This window comes from Dipodomys merriami, unplaced genomic scaffold (genome assembly GCF_024711535.1).
Source record: "Dipodomys merriami isolate MVZ:Mamm:240054 unplaced genomic scaffold, mDipMer1.0.p SCAF_184, whole genome shotgun sequence".
NCBI classification, from domain to species: domain Eukaryota; kingdom Metazoa; phylum Chordata; class Mammalia; order Rodentia; family Heteromyidae; genus Dipodomys; species Dipodomys merriami.
Window position 1 is genome coordinate 1,406,662 of NW_027203204.1, and position 22,296 is coordinate 1,428,957.

Here is a 22,296-nt window from a genome sequence, read left to right on the forward strand (position 1 = left end):
GGCTTGTTACAGTATAGAAAAGCCTTCTAAATGCTATTCCAGAGTTCTTTTCTGCTCACCCTCTGCCTTCAGGCTACTCATTTCTTCTGAAATGTGGTCTTTTTGTCCCTTCTTTAATATGTTTAATTATTTAGGAAGGCATGAACTATGATACTTACGTTTTATATATCACCTCCTGATCATTCAAGGGCTGATTAATTCATGGGGTGCCCAAGTCATGTCCTTCTTTCTATCCCCATTTTGTTTTATCATTCCACTTCTTATTAGCGTTTTTTAGTCAGAATGGACAGTAGAAATGAGAAACGATTCTGGATACAAATTATGAATTCTGATGAAAGATTTGGTTGGAGGAGGGTGAAGTTATTTCCCAAAGTGAGAATTTCTTTAATTCATCAGGCATATTGATTCTCTCTGAGCTCTGTGAAGTCAGGAGTTGCTCTCATTCACTACTAACCTCCAGGGCTCAGCAAGGTGCCTGTCACATGGTAGTTTAATAACAAAAATTGTAAAACGAATGCATAAGAACTCACTAATATAATAGGGGTAAATAAACTTTCTCCTGGGTGACACATTGATTTATAGGAAACTAAAATGCAAGGTACCTTATTTTGGGTTGTATGACTGCAGATGACAGAGAATAACAGTGTTGAAATGACTATGTTAAAACAATGGACAACTAGTTTCCTGGTTCCATTGTTCACTCTCCTGAGTGGCCTCTACTTTTGCTTTGTTAAATAAACTGTTTGTTACCTTACTTAAAAAAAATTAACAGGTGCTGATAGCTCTCATCTGTAATCTTAGCTACTCAGGAGGCTGAGATCTAAGGATCATGGTTCAAAGCCAGCCTAGGCAGGAAAGTCTGTGAGACTCTTAACTCCAATTGGTTGGCAAAAAGCTGGAAGCAAAGGTATGACTTAAGTGGCAGAGCACCAGCCTAGAACAAAAAAACTCCAAATGAGAATGGTGAATAGTAAAGCCCTGAGTTCAAGCCCAGTACCACAAGCATGTGAATACACACACACACACACACACACTAAGAGATATACACTTTTTTTGTTGTTGTTGTTGGTCATGGGGCCTGAACTCAGGGCCTGGGCGCTGTCCATCAGCTCTTCAGCTCAAGGCTAGCGCTCTACCACTTGAGCCATGGCACCACTTCCAGCTTTTTCTGCTTATGTGGTGCTGAGGAATCAAACCCAGGGCCTCTTGCATGCACTCTACCACGGAGCCACCTTCCCAGCCAGGATATATAGTTTTAATGGTGTCATGCTATCCTATTGGTGACAGGAGGAACAGAGAGATATTGAGATTTCTAAAATAAAGATTGTTCTGGGAAAATTCCTTTCCTGTTAAGCATTAAAAGAATATAGGCATCTTCAACATACTAATCACTGAACACTTTGTGTATGTCACATGTTGTGCTAAGTAATTGGTGTACCTTATCTCATTTGTCTCCAATACAACTTAGGAAGTACTATTATCTGATAGGCATCAGAAAGTTGTCAGTGTTCCTTCAAAAATTTCTGCAGCTCTCTCCAGTATTTTGAGCCAAAAATGAACTTGTCTTCTCTTTGCTTCCTAGTTTTTTAAATTAAAGATTTATTTTCCTATGAAATGTTAGATGTGTTCGAAAGATTGACTTAGATTTTAGATATGCCCTTGGAAACTTTGAGATCTGTTATTTCACTAGCTTGCCTTATGATGTTAATGAACTGCTTGAAAGGAAACTTTCATCGTGAGGCTTGCCATACCTTACCAAGTCTTCCTAACTTGTAGAAGCAAAATGGTTTGCATGTAAGAATACACCAGGTAAGCACAGGGCCTTTTCGGGCAAGATAGTGCAATGCCTGATGGGAACTGGGAGCGTGCTGCTGGGGCTACAGCCTGGTGTAGCCACAGCTTTCAATAATAGAGAAGCAACGTTATTTATTTATTTACTTATTGCCAATACTGGGGCTTGAACTCAGTGTCTGAGTTCTGTCTCTTCTTAGTTTTTTCACTCAACACAGGTGCTCTGTCACTTGATCCACAGCTCTACTTCTAGCTTTTTGGTGGCTAATTGGAGATAAAGGTCACCTTTGTGGGCTGACTTTAAAATATTATCCTGAGATCTCAGCTTCCTGAGTAGTTAAGATTACAGGCATGAGCCACTGATGTCTGGCAGGAAGCAACTTTAAAAAGAACTAGAATACAGCTCATCTTATTTGGAGGAGATTGAGGGAAATGGCTGGCTACCTCTTTCCTGCTCCTTTCATATTTTGCTTTAGCTTAGAGAGAAAGATAAGGAAAGTAGGTTATTAATGGGAACATGGCTACATTTAAAAAGGCAAATTGTAGAAAAATAGTATGGCATTTCCTCAAAAGTAAAAAAGCAGAATAACCAGAATATCCAACAATCACACCATCAGGCATATATCCGTGGGAAGTGAATCAGTGTGCTGAGGGAATTTCTGCGCTCTCATGTTTACTATAGTTGTAAGCACAGTGGCTAGGATCAATCTAAGTGTCTACCAGTGGAGAAATGGATACAGAAAATAGGGAATAAACACATAACAAAACATTATTCGGCTTTAAATAAAGAAGAATATCTTGTAATCTGTGACAACATGGATTAACCTAAATGACATAATGTCAAGCGAAATAAGCCAAGCAGAGACTAATACTCCATGATCTTAAATGTAGAAACTAAAACTGTTGGGATCACAGAGGCTATTGGTAGTTACCAGGGGCTTGGATAGAAGCAGTTGAGGAATTGATGGTAAAAGGATATAAAACTTAGAACCTCCATACTACTTTCCAAAGTGGTTGAACAAGTTTATACTCCCACCAACAATGCAATAAGGTTCCCTTCTGTCCACATCCCTTCCAGCATCTGTTGTTATTAGAGTTCTTGATTATAGCCATTCTAACTGGGGTGAGGTGGTATCTCAGTGTTGTTTTGATTTGCATTTCTTTTATGGCTAGAGAGGATCAGCATTTCTTCATGTGTCTATTGGCCATCCTTTTTTCCTCTTCAGAGAAGTTTCTCTTTAAGTCTTTAGCCCACTTATTTATTGGGCAGTTGTTTCTTTGAGGATTTGTTGTTGGGGGACTTAATTTTTTGAGTTCCAGGTATATTTTAGATATGAGACCCTTGTCTGTTGTATGGCTAGTGAAGATCTTCTCCCAATCCGTGGGCTTTCTATTGATCTTACTAGCTATGTCTTTTGCCATGCAGAAGATCTGCAATTTCATGCAATCCCATTTGTCCAACCTTTCTTTGATTTGTTGTGTTTCTTGGTCTCTATTAAGAAAATTTCGGCCTGTTCCAAGGAGACCTAGGGTTTCTCCTATTCCATCCTGTAATGTTTTCAGAGTGTCTGCTTTGACTCCGAGGTCTTTGATCCATTTTGAGAATAGAGCTCCCCTATGACCTAGCAATCCCACTTTTGGGCATTTACCCAAATGATCACAAACAAACCATACTAAAGCTACCAGCCCAACTATGTTTATTGCAGCATTATTTACCATAGCTAAGATATGGAACCAACCCAGATGCTCCTCAGTAGATGAATGGATCAAGAAAATGTGGTATATATACACAATGGAATTCTATGCTTCCATCAGAAAGAATGACATTGCCCCATTTGTTAGGAAATGGAAAGACTTGGAAAAAATTATATTAAGTGAAGTAAACCAGGCCCAAAGAAACATAGATCCCATGGTTTCCCTTATTTGCAATAACAAGTATATGTCTGAGACAAGCAGAAAACGTCAGATAAGTTGATGTTAAGTGAAATGAACCCCAATATAAGTATTCAAGTGTTTTTTTCTTTCATGCAATTGTTTCTAAAATATCTATAAGATGATTTCTTTGTTGCTTTGTATGTCCCTCCCTCACAGTATAATCCCTGCTTTCACTGTATTTGATGTTGGTATAATTTGTGGAGGGGAAGGGAAAAAACAAATGGTTTAAATAGGGATACAGGTGGACCCATTGTAACAATGAAATGTACAAATCATTATGCTGAAAAAAGAACTTTACAACTTTGGCCAGGGGTGAGGGGTGTGGGGGGGTAGGGGTTGGGGGAAGGTGGGGAGATGGGAAGGGATGGGAAGGGGAAACAGGAGGAGGCAACAATGCTTGATAAGAAATGTACTCATTATCTTGCCCATGTAATTGTAACCCCTCTGTACGGTATTTTCACAATTAAAAAAAAGATTCACTTAAAAAAAAACTTAGAAGGAATGAGTTCAAGAGATTCATTATATAGTATGGGGACTACAGTTAATAACATCATGTGCCAGGTGCTTGTGGCTCATGCTTATAATCCTAGCTACCCAGGAGGCTAAGATCTGAAGATCTGAGCTCAAAACCAGCCAGAGAAGAAAATCCATGAGACCCCCTATATCCAAAATAACCACACACAAAAAGCAATACTGGAGATATGGCTCAAGTTGTAAGAGTAACAGCTGAGCAACAAGCCAAGTAAACTCAAGGTCCTGAATTCAAATCCTAGAGTACCATAAAATGTGTGATATTCTTAGAAATCATTAAGAGTATAGGTTGCAACTAATGTCAGCACAAAAATAAGTATGTGTGGGGGCTGGGAAGGTGGCTCAGTGGTAGAGCGCTTGCCTTGCATGCCTGAGGCCCTGGGTTCGATTCCTCAGCACCACATAAGCAAAAAGAAAAAAAAGCCGGAAGTGGTGCTGTGGCTCAAGTGGTAGAGCACTAGCCTTGAGCTGAAGAGCTGAGGGACAGCGCCCAGGCCCAGAGTTCAGGCCCCATGACTGGACCCAAAAAAAAAAAACTATGTGTGGTAATACTTATGTTAATTAGTTCAATTTAGTAATTTCATAATATACATGTATTTCAAAACAATGTTGTACATGATAAATACATGCTATTTTATGTTCTTTATATTTATTTATTTATTCATTTAATTTTTTTGGGTCGGTCATGGGACCTGAACTCTGGGCCTGGGCACTGTCCCTCAGCTCTTCAGCTCAAGGCTAGCGCTCTACCACTTGAGCCACAGCGCCACTTCCGGCTTTTTTCTTTTTTCTTATATGGTGCTGAGGAATCGAACCCAAGACCTCATGCATGCAAGGCAAGCGCTCTACCACTGAGCCACCTTCCCAGCCCCTATATTTATTTTTTAATTAAATAGTTATACAAAGAGTTTCAATTCCAGAAGGCAGGTTAAGAGTACAATTCATCTTCAACAATGTCACCCTTTCTATCATTCCCTCTCATCTTTCCCCATCGCATCCCTACCTTCAAGTTATATAGTACAACTTTTACATAATGTACATTGAATAAAATGATTATATTTGCTCACCCTTCCTCCCTCCATTCCTGTGCCCTCCCTCCTTACCTTCCCTCTGAACATGTTTCAGCTTATTTTTATGCTTTATACTATGTTTGCACAACTGGTTCATGGTGTATCTTGGAGAATTTCACTGTCTCTCTAAGGTGTTAAACCAAGCACTAAGAAGAACAAAGACTGGAGACTCCATGATATTGTTAGTCCTATGGGATTACTCAGTCAACAAATAATTGTTGTGGTTTAATGAAAGGGAAATGAACACAGGGACCTTGGCTGCAATTGTAAAAGATCAAATCCAAGACATCACAGAGGAATTCCATAGAGGGAAGACAAAGCCATATTACCACAACTTCAGATGATATGTAGTGTTTATAAGAAACTGGAATATTCTCAGGAGACATGAACTTGATAAATGTACTGAGCATGGATGAATGCTTTCTCTCTAGCATTTAAGACATTTTCCGTCTGTTATTTTTTTTCTGTATATGACGTATCTCTCCTTTAACTACAATAGCTTGTAGGAAGCGCTAATATTCTTGTATTTGCCAAAGCACTGAGCACAAAGCTATGCACATGGTAGGTAGGAATACAGAAGTAGTTTACTGAATTGATTGATGGCTCTCTCAAAACTAAGATCCTTAAATCAATCACTCCTGAATGAGGCTAATGTTCATTATTTTCATTAGTGCCCTTACCCAAGAGCTGCCTTTCTGCTATAAGACCCCCGCCTATTTCATTTCACTGAACACTGGCTGTATGAAAGGCACAGATGAAACACACAGAAGAAAAGGACAAAGTTCCTGCCTTTAGGAGTCCATAATCTGACAGAAACTTTTAAAAAGGATTGTTGATAAGAATATATTATAATAGATACAGAATGTTTAACTATACAATATTACATATTTTTAAATTTGAGTTTTTTTCTAAATCTAATTTGGCTAGTGAACACCTGTGTTTTTTTTAAATTTTTATTTTTTGTTAACATACTGTACACAGGGGTTACAATTACATGGGCAAGATAATGAGTACATTTCTTATCAAGCATTGCAGCCTCCTCCGAACACCTGCATTTTTATGTGTGTATGCCAGTCCTGGGGCTTGAACTCAGGGTCTGGACACTGTCCTTGAGCTTTTCAAATCAAGGTTAGCACGCTACTACTTGAGCCACATTTCTACTTCCAGCTTTTTTTTTTTGATGGTTTATTGGAGATAAGAGTCTCACAGACTTCCCTGCCCAGGCTGGCTCTGAACTATGATCCTCAAATCTCAGCCTTTGAGCAGGTTAGATTTTAGCTACCAGGCTCGGCTAAAAGATATTTTTAAGGTATTGCTAAGTTTACAAAATTAAGAGAAATCGCCAAGAACTGATTATCCTACTCCACAGAAAACTGAGCTAAAATCAGATCTGACAGCAGTGGGTTACCTTTTCACAACAAATGTGAAAGGAGGGACAAGTGTTGCTAACCCTGGAACCGGCAGTGAGGCAGGGATGCTGTACCTTGGAATCCTACATTAAGCTATCACCCTTGGAAAGAGGTAGAGTATTTCCAGGTCAACAGGATCTCTGGCTTCAATCGAGGTGAATAAGCATCTCTTCTGCAAAACAATGTCTTCAATTTAGACCTGTAGAGCTTCCACATTTTAAGATCATGCAATACAGAAAGACAAGCCACTCCAAATAAGCAATACTAAAAATAATTTAGAATACATTTAACCACTCAAGCCTGCAGACACTAGAACTGTCAAATGCTATGAAAAAGTAGGAAAAAAAACCAATAAAATCACAAAGGTGAATAAGCAAAGAGACACCATCAGAAATTACTAGGGAGATTTGAAAAAGGACCACATGAAACTCCTAGAAATGTGAAACAGTTTTTGAAATGAAAAAAAACATAATTAAACAAAGAATCAGTGTATAGATGCCACTGAAGAAGGAATTACTGGAAGATACACCTGGAAAACTACCCAGAATGCAGTAGCATGGAGAAACAGGAGATGACATAATCTGCGAAAGGTTAAGAGATTTAGAAACCAAAGAGAGAAAGCCTATCATATCTGAGCAAGTCCCAGAAAGAGTAGAAGGAACAAAGGGAAAGTTTTTTTTTTCCTAAGATGATAGCTATATATTTAGAAGTGGTAAGACATGAATCCTTAGGTTCAACAAAAGCACAAATGGAGAAGGGGGAGGGAGAGAGAGAAAGATCCATAGCTATACACATGGTAGCAAAGCCAAATGTCAAAGATAAAAAATATAGACAAGAGACAGTCACTACAAAGGAACACCATCACCAGTAGTAGGCTCTCCAAAGCAAGATGGGAGCTGGAAGAGAGTGTATTAATAACAGTCAGTCTGAAACATCTTTCCTGATTGGGTAATAATAGAGATTTTGTGTGTGTGTGTGTGTGTGTGTGTGTGTGTGTGTGTGTGTTTGGGGGGGGGGTCCGGTCGTGGGGCCTGAACTCTGGGCCTGGGCACTGTCCTTCAGCTCTTCAGCTCAAGGCTAGCACTCTACCACTTGAGCCACAGCACCACTTCCGGTTTTTTTCTTTTTGCTTATGGGGTGCTGAGGAATTGAACTCAGGGCCTCATGCATGCAAGGCAAGGGCTCTACCACTGAGCCACCTTCCCTGGCCTAATAGAGATATTTTTATATTGAGCAAAAGTAGTTTACTAAGTAGTTTACTACTACTCACATTCAATAAAAGAACATTCTTTTGAATGTCAGGAAGAAGAAAAAGAATCCTGAAGGTCTTATTGAGAGGCAGGAAGGAAAGATGAGCAAAAAAAGTGGAAAGAATTGGTGTAAATATAAAGCATGGTCCTTCTACTAACAGTAACAACGTTGATAATGGCTATAACTGGGAAGGGTGCAAAGGGCAAGATAAACATGTACCCAAAATGCTTGTTTATTGCTCAGATGTTCTACAGGCCTTGCATTCTTACAGCAGAAGGATATTAGGATAATTTTAGAGTTTGGAAAGTTAAAATGTATAATAAAATTTCCAAGTAAACCATAAAAATAACAGAAGTAGAGAGTATAAACCCCAAATCAATAGAGGGGAAAATGGTACTTAGCAAACAAGAACTTCTGCTATCCTTGACTAAAGAAAAAAGAAAGCTCTTTAAATTATCTCATTTATCTTCCCCCCTCCAATATTGGAGTTTGAACTCAGGGCCTCGTGTAAGCCCCGGAGTCATGCCTCTAGCCTTGTTTTTCCATGATTATTTTTAGGATAGGCTCCATCTGAGTTTGTGCAGCCTGCCTACCTCTAGTCTTTCCACTGTTGTTGATGGGATGACAGGAATATTCTACTGCACCCATCTCTGAATTGAGAGGGGGTCTGTTGCACTTTGGGTGGGGGGAGCTTGGACTAGCCTTGACTTGCAATCCTCCTGTTTCCAGCCTCCCAAGTAGTTAAGATTATAAGCATGAACCACTGGGGTGAGACAAAAAATAGTCAACTTTCTAAAAAAGCAAAAAAATATCTAATAAGGAAAAGCAGTACTGGAAACATAGAAATTGATAAATACGATAATGGAACTAAGCTTTAAGGGATGTAGACTAAAACACATCATTAAAAGGACAGACATGATCAACTGCTAAAAAACTTAAAGATAAATGTTATATATATATGTGTTTATATATATATATATATTTGTAATCTATGTTGCATGTAAAAATACTCAGAAAACATAACGACTTTAACAGTTCAGAGTATGAAAGAAGAGGATGTATCTGGTGTGTTAGTCAGCTTTCTATCACTATAGCAAGAGCTATGGTGGGAATGAGCAGCTAGTAAGGAGGAAAGGTTTATTTGGGCTCACCGATTTGGAAGTTCCAATCCATGACTGGTGGCCCATTGCTCTGAGGCTTAGAGTGAGGTAGAACATCATGGATAAAGTGTGTGGCGGAGGAAAACCACTGACCTCATGGCCTGGTCATGAAGAAAAAAAAAATGGAGAAGAGGAAGCAGCTGGGGGTCCCATCCTCCTCCTCAAGTGTAGTCCCCCAATGGCGAGAAGCCCTCCCAACAGGTCTCAGCTCTTAGAGTTTCCCTTACCTTCCAGTAGTGCTTAGCTAGAAGCCAAGCCTGTAACTTAACGGGCCTTCGGGGGACATTTGAGATCTAAACTACAACAGCTGGCAAACACTAACCAAAATAAAGCCAAATGGCTACAATGATATTAGACCAAAAGCATAATTAGGAATAGATAGATCATAATGGTAACAAATTGGCTTATTAGAAAAACACAAAAATTATGAAGTTGCATCTAATAAACTAGCCTCAACATATGGAATACAAAAATGCACAGGATCAAAAAAATTGACGGGATCACAGAGAAAAAAGACAACAGTAGGGTATTACAAAATGAGTTTCTAGTTATTAATAAGCCAAGCAAAAAAATCTAATGAAGATTATGACATGAACAGCACATTAAAAACCTAATGCACATATACAGAATAGTATTTCTGCATTTTGCCATGTCTATGACCCTAAGTAGATCTCTGGACCTCAGTTTCCCCATCTCCAAAAAGGAACCGAACTGTGAAATCTCTCCAGCCTAAGAAAAGTGTCATTGGTAATACAGCTCATCATTATTTTATGTATTTCTTTAAAAAAAACCTGTCAATTCAATGCAAGCTACAATTGGAACACATGTCTCAATTTTGGAGATATTAAACTATTTTTAGAATGTGCTTTAAAATATATTTTAAAATTGTGCTTAGAATCAATGAGATGCCGCCTATCACATAGCCTGTCCCAATGGTTACGATGATGTAAATAAAATGCCAGACACATATTGCTTCTGCTCTTATCACCCTCAAAACTTTACTCTGCAAACAGGCAAAGGAAAACTAGGGGAGATTCTGGTAAAATTCAGATGTGGGGATGTTTGTTTTTAGCTTCTTCTCATCTTCTTCTGTTTCTCTAGATTACTTGCATCTCCAATGTGACCTCTTAAAAGCCAGGTGCTGCTAGCTCAAACCTGTAACCTTAGCTACTCAGGAGGCTGTGATCTGAAGATTGTGGTTCAAAGTTAGCCTGGCAGGAAAGTGTATGAGACTCTTATCATCAATTAACCAGCAAAAAGTTGGAAATGGAGCTCAAATAGTAGAGCACCTGAGTGAAAAAGCAAGAGATAGTGCTCAGATGCTGAGTTCAAGCCCCAATAGCGCGCACACACACACACACACACACACACACACACACACACACACACACACACACACACACACACACACACACACACACACACACACACACACACACACACACACACACACACACACACACACACACACACCCCACAACCTCTTCCTTAGGGAAATGATCAAACCACCTGTTCCCAGCCCAGTAGGTCAGTAAGACTTTGAAAGAGAGAGGATATGCAAAGGAAACATAGAGAGGGAGGCTGGGGTCACATGGCTTCCCAGAGTTGGAGTGACTGTGGGAAGGGAAGTGACCTGTGCCCCAATGAGCAGAGCAGGAAGGAGGGAGGCCCAGGCCGCAGGGCTGTGGAGGTCATACTCAGCTCTTGCTTGCCTGGGTCCAGCCCTATGTAGCCTGCCATAAAGCCCAGGGGACTGAGAAGGCCATCTGCCAGCCCACCACTTAAAAAAATGGGAAGAGAGGCTTCAAGGGAAGTGACAGGAGACAGGGCACATGTTGACTTTCTGAATGGATGAAAAATTCAGATGACTAAAAGTAGCTTTGCCGTTTTCAGCAGAGGCAATTTTAGTGTCTTAATTATATTACTATTTTTGAATGGCTCTTTATAAAAACGCCTCACTTCTTTGTGAAAATCAGGGCTTTTTGGGGGTGTTAAAAATGCCTTTTTAAAAATAAATTTCAAAACAAACAAATGCTAATAAACAAACCTCTCTGATCTGGAGAGGCACTGTCCCCTTGTGAAACAGATGCTGAGATTACTGATCCTGCTCTCTCTCCCACCTCTAGGTCTTGGGAATTCTCAGCTAGAGGTACTTGGACCACAGTAGAGCAGGAAAGCTACTGGTCACTTGAGACCTCATTCAGTTTGGATGTATTTGTCCTACCACAAACCAGCAGCACTGGGTGTCAAATCATGAATGGTAGGACCAGTGAATCTAGAGGCTCGCCAAAGAACAAGCTAGCTTTCAGGAATTCTTTTCAAACTGTGCATGTTTCTAGGACACTGATTTGAAGAAATGCATTTGTTGATGAGATACACTTAGTGTTGTGAAATTATTTTTTTTTAAGTGCGGTTAAAATTCTCTGAGATAATGGCCATTAGTTCTCTGGAAAAAAAAAAGACACTAAGTACTTGATCTTTTTTTTTTTTTGTCGGTCATGGGGCTTGAACTCTGGGCCTGAACACTGTCCCTCAGCTCTTCAGCTCAAGGCAAGCACCCTACCACATGAGCTACAGTGCCACTTCCCATTTTCTGGTGGTTAGTTGGAGATAAGAGTTTCACAGACTTTCCTGCCCAGGCTGGCTTTGAATCACGATCCTCAGATCTCAGCCTCCTGGGTAGCTAGGATTACAGGCATGAGCCACTGGCACCCGGCTTGATCTTTTACCTATTGAATTTGATTCCTGTGGCTGCTATGACAAATCACCACATACCTGATTGCTTAAAACAATACAAATTATCTTACAGTTCCGCGTGTGTGTGTGTGTGTGTGTGTGTGTGTGTGTGTGTGAGAAGGCTAATATGCGTCTCATGGGTTGAAATCAAGGTATTGGTAGGGTTCTAGTCTCCTACAGGCTCTGGGGTAAGTCTGTTCCTCAGCATCAAGGCTTGAACTCAGGAACTTGAGCACTCTTTTTTTTTTTTTTTTTTGCTCATAGCTGTTACTCTACCACTTGGGCCACATTGCCAGTCCAGCATTTTGCTAGTTAATTAGGGATAGTCTCTTGGACCTTTCTGGCTTGGCTGGCTTCAGACCATGATTCTCCAGGTCTCAACCTTTTGAGTAGATAGGATTACATGTATTTGCCATTGGTGTCTAGTTCCAGGTTATATTTTTGAGATAGGATTTTGTTATGTTGCCTCAGCATAAAGCTTGTCTCTGTCTCTTACATAGGTATGTAACACCATGTCTAGTATATAGTTATTCAATATTTTTGGTAGTACTGGAGATTGAACTCAGTGCCTTACATTGTTAGGCAAGTACTCTACCAGTCCTTCCTGACTCCCTTTTTCCACTTTGAAGAAACTGCCCACTCGGATAATCCAGGATAATCTCCCCCATCTCAAAGTTCTTAACTTGATCACATCTACAAAATCCCCTTTGCCGTGTAAAATAGCATATTCATGAATCCTGGGGATTTGTAATGTGAGTCTCTTTAGCTGGCCATTATTCTTGCCACCATACTTAGTGATACTCTCTTTGTATGTGTGTCTGGGGTAACCAGGACATAGAGGTCACGGGCCTTTGAGCTGGCCAGGAGAGTCTGTAATTAGGTGGGGGGAGATGGAGGCAGCACCTGTGCCCTCGTACACCGTTACCCTGGGCTGGAGAGAAGGATGTATACATATAGCAAGAGGACATCTCTGGTAAGCCATGCACTGCTGAGTAACATTTTTAGGAGTGACCTTTTAAGAAAGGGTTAATAAGCCCTGGCTTCTTCTCCAACACGAATCTTGTTAGTATTCAGAATCAGGGACAATCCATGCTGAACCACAGCAGAAGAACTGGTACCCGTGATCTTTCTTCTATGATGCCGACAACAATGAATCTCAGGGTTAAGGGTGACCCATTTATGAAATATATTTTTGCAGAAGAAGCTTTAGAGGAAGTCCTTCCTGCAGTTTGAATTAGAAAGTATTGAAGTTTTCAACAGCAGCAGCTTCTTTTGCTAATGGAGAATAGTCCCTTTCCCCTTCTTGGAACTATTAATTCTAAATTGATAAAGTCCAGGCCATGGAACCTATGTGATTGTAACCATCATGAATGCTCAAAATAGTTGTTGGACTGAATAAATACCCAAGCTTATCTTGTTTATTTTTTTAGCCTGTCAATAAATAGAAAAAAGACTGAACCCAGAAGCAATTTGGTGATGTCTATTAAAATTTAAATCATACCTATCCTTAATCTAGCATTTTCACTTCTGGGAAAATGTTCCACTTTTTCCTAGAGAAACACTCATATATGTGTGTGAGAATGTAACCTCAGCATGGTCTTGTTCACAATGGTACAGATTCAAAACAGCTAAAATGTCACTTGAGGACTAGTGAAATGCATACGGTACATCCATACTGGGAAACTTGAAAAAACATCAACATTTCAGTACATTTATATATTTGACTTACTTTACACAGTGAGAAACAAGCAGAACAGTATGTACCAGTGTGATCCCTCCCCCATCATGTATCTTCATGAGATATATTACATACATATATCAAAAAAATCGATATAACATAGACTATATCTCTCTCTATATATAACATGGGAATTTCTAGACGCATAAATGCCAAAATGAAAGCTGTTGAAATGATCAGATGGGGATAGGCAGGGATGGGGTTAGGAAGGGATAGGATAGAAAAGGGGGGTGTGTGTGGCTGGGAAGTTGGCTCAGTGGTAGAGTGCTTGCCTCTTATGCATAAGGCCCTGGGTTTGATTCCTCAGCACCACATAAGCAGAAAAAAGCCGTAAGTGGTGCTGTGGTTCAAGTGCTAGGGTGCTAGCCTTGAGCTGAAGAGTGCCCAGGCCCAGAGTCCAGCCCCCATGACAGAAAAATAAGAAATAAAAAAGAGTGAAAAGAGGTGTGTGTGTGTGTTTGTATGTGTTTACCTTCATCTTTAGTGTGTGTGTGTGTTTTTCTTCAGCTAAACATGTTTAAATGTAGTTAAAAGTAAACTATATGTTGTTAAAGAACAAACAGAACAATGTTTTAAGAGACTGTCAAAACTGGTGATCAAATCCATTACAATGTTATATTTTACAAACAAGGATTGAAAGTTTAAAAATGTTTACTCTCGCTTTTGCTAAAAGCATATATTCACATATGTTTAAGATATATATATAATATTTCTATGCATAGTATACCTATTGACTATACCTGTCTCTATCTACACCTGTATACATGTATCTCTAGGGTATGTGTATCTATTAAAACTATAATGGTATATATCAACTGCTGTTTTGGTTAAAATCATAGACACCCTATTCTTTCTCATTGTTATTATTTTTAAATGGAAAAAAAATCTCCTAATCATGATTAATCTGGCAATTGAGTTTGCCTTTTATATAATCCAATTAACTTGAGTAAATTAAAAAAGTTTCCTGACGTAGTTGCAGAATTAAGAAGAAAATAAAAACGCTGCTTTACAAGATGTGGCGTCCCTTTAAACGAAACCCTCCCAAGTGTGAAGACTGCGTTAAGGTTTTACCAAATGAATGCTCTTTGTGTAGGGGGAAAAAAAAACCTGATCTAAACCGTGATTTAAACTTTACAACCACCACAATCTCCCCCATTTGAGCAAACTCCTGCTGGAGACTGGCCAGGCAGGGGTGGGGTGGGAGATCACCTCGGACCTGGGGAGGGCTGCGTGGGGCGGGGAAGGGGAGGAAGGAAGCCTCGGCCCTGAGAGCTCGGCGCCCAGACCGACGCCTGAGACCGGAGATTGGGTGTTTAGTTCCACCCAGAAAAGGGGGGAAGACACGGGGGCTTTCCATCTGCCCCAGAACCGTCCTGAAGACCCTCCAAGGTCTGTGCGTGCGTGGCTGTCTCTGGGGGTGATCAAATCCTCCCCTTGGCCCGGCAGGGAGGCGGCTGCGCGCAGACCCGCAATCACGCAACCTGCCGGTTCGCAGATCAGCCCTCCACTTGCGGAGACACTCGCCCAGCTGTGGCGGAGGAGCCCGAGCCGGCCCCTTCCCGCCCCCATCCCCCGCAGAACAAAGGGCGGTCATTTCCCCCGCCCCTCCCCGAGTCGGAGGCACGCACACGCCTTCCATCACAATTAACTCCGGAATCCGAAACACAACACACACCCACCCGCAACACGCTCAAAATCAATGCCGTCAATACCCAGAACGAGGGTACCGTAAAAGCAAAACAAAACACACCGATTCCAAGAGTAAATACTCCAGGCAACGGGGCACACGCCAAGGTCAACAAATCCAAGACGAGTTCAAGTACCAGAGCCTTATAAACTGAAGAGCTGGCCATGATCCCCCAGGGGTTGCAAAAGTAAAATGCCTTCAGGGGTTGGTAATGGAAAGATCTATAAGATAATAGAGAAGGGGACCTGCCAGGACCAGGACGCAGGTGCCCCAGCTAAAGGCATTCGAATTCAATTTTTAAAAATTTCAACTCCTGCTACGTGATTCTTACACAGAGTGTACCATCCGGAAACCGAATTAAATATGGGCGCAGGGGAGATATAACAGAGTCAAAAATCAGGAATGTTTTCAAGGGGGTCCATGTGGGATGAAAGGCAGGATGGTGACCACTTGGTCTATGGTATGAAAGGCAGTAGCCAAACAAAAGCTGAAAGGAAATGCTCATTGGGCTCAAATACGAGCTTCCAGATTACTGGTGTGTGTGGCCTTATTGGAAGGCAAAGGATGGACCCAATGTCCTCCTTCCCAAGGTCCTGATTTAAATATGTCTGTAGAGTCAACTCTTGGTGATCCTATTCCCAAAGGGGAAGACAGTGACAAATCATCCTAAGCTGGAGATAATAAAAAGTTATATTTGCCTTTGGAATGTAGTTTGGTACTTAAATTAGAACATGTCTTCCTGATGCTCTGAGAATTCACAATGCTTCCACAACCAGCCACAAAGAAACCCTGACCTGGAGCTGGGAGGCTGCCCAATTTCGCCATCCTGTCCTCCATGTAAATCTCATTAGCCTTTTCTGCAAGTGAGTAGCAAATACATCGTTCAGAGATGCAGTAGCTCAAGCTTTCTCAGACAGAGGCTGCTTGATATAATCTTTCCTTGGGAGAAAAGACCAGGGTCTTTCTGAATGGCAGACCCAGGTTCAAGACCCTTTATGGTCTGGTTCCTGTTTCCAGGGGGATGATTACCAGAGTCTTACAAGCTCCACAGTAAGCAGCAAGCTAGACAAAGTCTATTCTAAGCTGACTACAAAAAAACAATCTGTTCACAAAGGACATAAAAGCAAAGTTGATGAATTCCTTGAAGGGAAAGAAGCCTTCACAGAAGAGGAAGATGAAATACAGGCCCAGGATCAGAAAGGAAGCTGCCTGATCAGGAAATGCAGGTGTCATCTCCTGCACATGGAACGGTGGAGACCTGTGCTTGAAGCTAAGACTCTCCTAGGAACTGACCTCAGTAATAGGTTTTTGGGAGGCATAAGCACTGCCTTTGACCTAGAAATGACAAGCAGACACTGAAAATTCTGCCATCAAACATTTCTTCCAAAACAGACGAGGTCAGGACCCGGGGGGGTGGGGGGAAGAGACCTTCTCTATTCTATTCTTTGCAGCTGAAAGTGAACTACAGGGAGGGTGGTACAAGCCTGTGACTATGGCATCAGCCTCCCTTGGAGACAGGTGCCAAGAAAGGAGAAGGGGACAACAATAATAAAAGAAAACTGTGAGGGGTCTTGTGTCTTTGAAGAGTAAGTAACAGCAGGCAGGCCAAGGGAACCAGAAGGTACACTGGGGCAAATCATGGGAACAGAGTGGGCCTTTCGATGTATGCTAGGGCAACTCAAGCTACTGAAATCTGAGTTGCCTTTCCGGTGGAGACGGAGACTTTCCATAGGCTTGGTCTCGTAGCTTCTATCAGGTGTCCTGGTCCCAGAAAGAGAGGAAAAGAGGGTGAAGAGATTTCCTTTTCATATCTTAGGCCTTGTTTTGTCCATATTAATTTGTGAAGAAATAAGATTGTACCATAGTTGAGATGACAGGAGAGCACATTCCTCATAGTAATTCAGGGGAGGGGTGGGAGGAGGGAAGGAAATCACCTGAGGCTCTCTGTCTAAAGCCTACCAGGACAAGGCTGGAGTCACTAAGCAGAAGTCAGGGCCAATCAGAGCATCTCAGAAATGAATCAAAGTCCTTGAACAGAGACTGGGGAAGAATGGCACATGGCTCTGGGAATCAGGTTGAACAAAGGCTTGGCCAGGAGGATTTCTCCCTGATTCAGATTCTGACTGGGCAGTGACAGGGTTTAACACAGGCCTGTAATGCTACTCAACTCCCCTCCAATGAAATGGGCAGCCACCACGATTCCTACTTCTTTTTGCTGTCATATTCTGCTCTCTAGTTTTTCCTTCTGAAGGCACAAAACAGAACTATCCAATCTACATGTGGCTGTTTTATTAAAATTAAAACAAACTAGGAATTCAGTTTAACATGTGCTTTATGTGCATAACAGCCACACATGGACAACACCAACATACAACACTGATGTCATCATAGCAAGTTCTATTGGGTGGCACAGGAATGTAGGTCTCCCTTTTTGAAGATCTAAAATTTAATCCCTCTCCTCTTCACACAGTAGAAGAAATGAATAATGAGAGATAAAGCTGGAAGTAGAACTGTGGCTCGAGTGGTAGAGCACCAGCCTTGAGCCAAAAAGCTAAGAGACAGAACCCAGGTCCAAAGTTCAAGCCCCAGTATCAAAAATACTAGGAACAACAATGAGAGAAATAACGCCCATTGCAAAGTATCTTTGCTATCCATGGTCACCACCGACCCTCAGGACTGTCTTATGAAGCGGACAGGGAAAATTCTGATGTGTCCATTTTATAGAGGAAGAAAGTGGATCTGTAGAAGCTAAATGGATGCACAAAGTTTGCGACTTCTGGGTTAGGTATGGGTAAAATTTTAACCAGTTCTTCCAATACCAAGGTCAATGCTTTTTCACTGTTTCATGCAGATGTTAGAAATGATGTTACCTGCCAGGTACTTTTTTTTCTGAGCTACCACAAAAGCTCAAGCCTCCCAGAATGAGGTCGACAGGGCCCTGTAGTGTTTTTATTGATTGGCTGATTTTTTGAAGTGATAACTAAACTTTGTACAGTGTAATTTGGCAGCTCAAGTTAGGAAGCCAGGAGGTTCAAGTCCTGACTCATCCACTTACTATTTATTGACTTGACAGACAGCAAGCTGCTTACTGTCTCTAAACCTCAATTTCCTTTTCTCTAAATGGAGATGATGGTGTAAATAAGATGATGCACGTGAAATAAGATGATGTATGGTGTCTGACACATGTTAGTGTTCAATAAATGATAATAATCAATGGTAACTGGCTAAATTTACAATGTATTGTAATGTGTACTAGCTTATTAAGCTTCAGAACCCCCTTTATAGATGATCTTTCAGTAAGAGACTGACTTAAGGTTATACAACTAGAAAGCTATGCACCTAGAGCATGACCTCATGTTTGAACTCCTAGTCTCTGCTTTCCTTGCAGGACAATGATTTTTTTTAGGAAAGAAGGGAGCAGTGGGTACTAAGACATGGCCAGAGGAAGCTTAGTAATCCCTCTGGATTTCCATCTTCTCTTCTTCTTTGGACAATTAATGTTTGCTTGGTCTCGTGTCAAGTGCTCCACAAGCCAGCAGTTAGCATTGTCTTCTGCCATGACTGGTGCCCTTCAACTACCTCTGTAAAGGTCTTACCCCCTGTCCCCCCCAGGGAAGGAATGAATTACCTTCATGACCAAGGAGGCTTAAATGTGACAAAGGGACAATCCCGAAAGCCTAGGGAGACATGTAGAACAAACAGCCTTTTTTCAAACTATCCTCCATCCCAACTTCTTGCTAGGGTAAAGGTCAAATCCATAGCATCCCAGAACTCCCAGACAAGCCAGCAAGGCTGTAGCTAAGCTACAGAGGACCAGCCCTGTGAGTAAGAATGTGCACTGCCCCAAGTCACTGGCTTTTGGAGTTGCTTGTTATACAACCATAGCATAGCAAAAGCTGATTAATATATCTGTCAAACTCAGGGTAAGAGGCACTTACCCCGCCACCACGATCTCAAAGTCCCCATCGTGGTCCACATCAGTCACTGCCACACCGTAGTTAAGCTGGGTGGGGTTGCTGTCATAGTCGGGGGGTAGAACAGAGTTGGTGATTGCAGTGAACATGGGTTCAGTCCGCTGGGACCCCTCAGTGGGGGGCAGAAACCACAGTAGCAGGAACATTCTGAATACCTGAAACCCAAAGTTACAACAATTACTGAAAGATCTTGGAGGCTGGCAACTGGGAGAATCTAATCTCAGTATTGCCTTTGTTCCTGGGATGGGTAGGTAGGGATGTGGGGAGGAGGGTTAGTAATTCTTGGGCTGCTGCGTTTTCACAAGCCCTGCCCATGGACCCCTTCCTATAAGCTAAAACCTGCCTCCAGCACCATGAGCTACCCTTATGCCACTCTGCTTTCTTTTTTAGTGCAGCACCCATCACTGAATGACATGCATTATCATTTACTTAGTCCTTACACTTACTGCCTGACTTCCTCTGCCAGAATATAAACTCCACCTGGGCAAAGATCTTTTTTTGTTCACTGATATACACAAAGCCAAAGACCAGGTATGTAAGAGGCACTCACTACATATTTGTGAAAGAGAGGAAGGAAGGAAAGAAGAAAGGAAGGAAGGAAGAAAAGAAGGAAGGAAAGGAAAGAAGGAAGGAAAGGAAAGAAGGAGAAAAGGAAGGAAGGAGACATATGTATAAGTATATACATCTTCCATATTCTTGGAGAAATACTATGAGAATGTAGATTGCAAGCAGTACAGAAGTGGAGGCAGACCCCCCCTCCCCATGATATCTAGGTCTAGGACAACAAAGGTGTTATCTCAGCACTGTTCCAGATCTATTACTTTCTGATATCCTAGAGGTAGCCTGGCAGAGTCTACAAGCCAAATCCTTCTCTAGGGCAGCTGGCAGCCATTGCCTCCAGAAGAAGAAGCAGTCAGTCAGGGGATGCATTCCAGCAAGGTCTGGAGAGTAGCACATCATTCACTTGGAGAAATTAAACCATTGCATGCGTGTTTTATTATAAATTAATTATGTATAATGCATTGTATAATTCATTATTATATCTCTAACATAACTCAGGGTGTTGCCAAGCAGCCTGGGGCCATGGGAGCCAGTGGCACTCACCCAGGAGACAGAAGAGAATGGCCAGGAAGGTGGCAGGATTCCACCCTTCTGGGTATAGCAAGGAAGACACAGAACTACGCAGATGGAGCCACCCAGAGACTGCCCACAGGTGCAGAATTGGACCTCACAGTGGTTCCAAAGGCTCACTGGGATGAGGCCTATGGAGCCTGTGCAGGTCCATTGCTGGCAGGCTAAGCACCACCTGCCTTCAGAAAACAGCAAACTTCTTTCTGATGGGACTTCTGCTGCTGGCTTGTCAATGCGTCTGGCAGCTGAGAGCAAGGCTGAGTGAAGCTGACGTCTTAATGAGGGAAGAGCAAGAAAGATCTGAAGACTGTCTCCCCATATGGAGACAGATGCTTCTGCCAACAAATGAGCTTGCTCCAGGTCAAGGACCCGGAGACCAAAATGAGGGGCTCAGGTACTGCCTTCAGTGCTAAAGAAGATCAGAAGACTCTCTGATGGCCTTGCTGGAAATGCTGGAAAGACTTAGGGGCAGGGCTCCAATGGTCAGGCAGAAACCTAGGGGCGTCTTTCCTGGAAGGAGGTTCTGGTAGCATGATCAGAGGATGCATGTTGGCAGAGTGAGGTCATCCCAAATTACACCTACCTACATCTGAATGAGACATCGGCCTCTCCCAGGCTGTCTAATCACTAAAGCCAAATGCATCCCTACCACAGTTCTGACTTGGCAGGAAGTTTGATTGGATAAAAGAAACTCATAATTGGTTTAATGAACAGCTAGGGGCACGGGGGAAGAGAAAGAAGATTTAATAGCCAGTGTAGACATGCTGAAATGTAGCATGGATCCGAAGGTCACTAGACTCTTTTTAAGGTGTGACCCCTATTGAAAGGACAACAATGAACTCCAACTTGAGCGCCAAATCCTATTGATTAGTAGTGGCTAAAAAGAGCAATTGGCTTATAACACCTGCCAGGGTCCTGAAAGAGAAAACGGGCTTGTGTATGCCTTCTAGAAGCTAGTTATTTCCTTTTAGAACTCATACCTGCAATTTGGATCTCTTTCTACCAGGGACCAGGTCCTATTAGGGAAATCGGAGCCTAACTGGTAGAAAAAAATGTTCTAACACCATGAGAGGCAAGAACTATGATCTACCCTCTTGATGTTTGTCTTTTCTCTGAAAAGCAGAACTTTGAATTAAAGGAGCTATGTGAAGAGACATTCTAGGCGATCCATTTCCAGATAAATAACTTAGAGCAAGATGAAAAGGAAATTGTGTACTTCTAATTTACTTAGTGATCTTGACAAGTTACTATCTCTTTGGGTCCCAGCTCTCTACTCCAAAAAAAGTTTGTGAGGAGATCAGTAAGGCTCTTGAATTTCAGGCTCTAAAATGCTATGATGGATTAAAGCATTTGTTGAGAAGACTTCCAGCAGTCTCTCTTCTGACCTTACCAACTTCTTCTACAAACTTCACCCTGCATAGATTTCTGCTGAGTGTATTTTAACGTATTTTGAGCAAAATAGTTTTCTAGTGAGGTCTTCAAAAGGGCCAGGGTTGGAAAGAAACCAGTCATTATTAGTGTGGGTAAACTAGTGGATGGATCTCCCAGGAGGCTGGGGGATGGGGCAGGAAAAATGTGTTCTTCATTCCTCGACCAGGCCAAAGATACTCCATGCACTCACCACTGGGGCTGCTTAGGATCAGGTAAAAGTTAGCTTGTAAGCAGTAGTTTGGCTTGATGGTGGATCAGGAACTATGATGGTGAGAAAGTGTACCTTATAAATCTCTACCAACTCCTCTCAGAGCTCAGAAGGAGGCCATTGTTGGCTACTCGGCAGTGGACCACAGAACCAACAGCATCCATGCCATTTGGGACTCTGTTAGAAATGCAGAATCTAGGCTCCACCTGAGGCCTCATAACTAAGAATATGCATTTTTGACATG

General features: G+C 41.8%; 1 protein-coding gene across 5 annotated transcripts in view; it reads right to left on the bottom strand.

Annotated features, from left to right (window-relative positions):
- LOC138830136 (cartilage acidic protein 1) overlaps positions 1 to 22,296 on the bottom strand; it is a 145,989-nt gene that overhangs the window by 107,267 nt on the left and 16,426 nt on the right. For all 5 annotated transcript variants that reach the window (XM_070026555.1, XM_070026556.1, XM_070026557.1 and 2 more), the window contains exon 2: positions 19,247 to 19,437. In XM_070026555.1, coding sequence (XP_069882656.1) covers positions 19,247 to 19,437 — 191 coding nt within the window. The remainder of the gene's footprint in view (positions 1 to 19,246; positions 19,438 to 22,296) is intronic.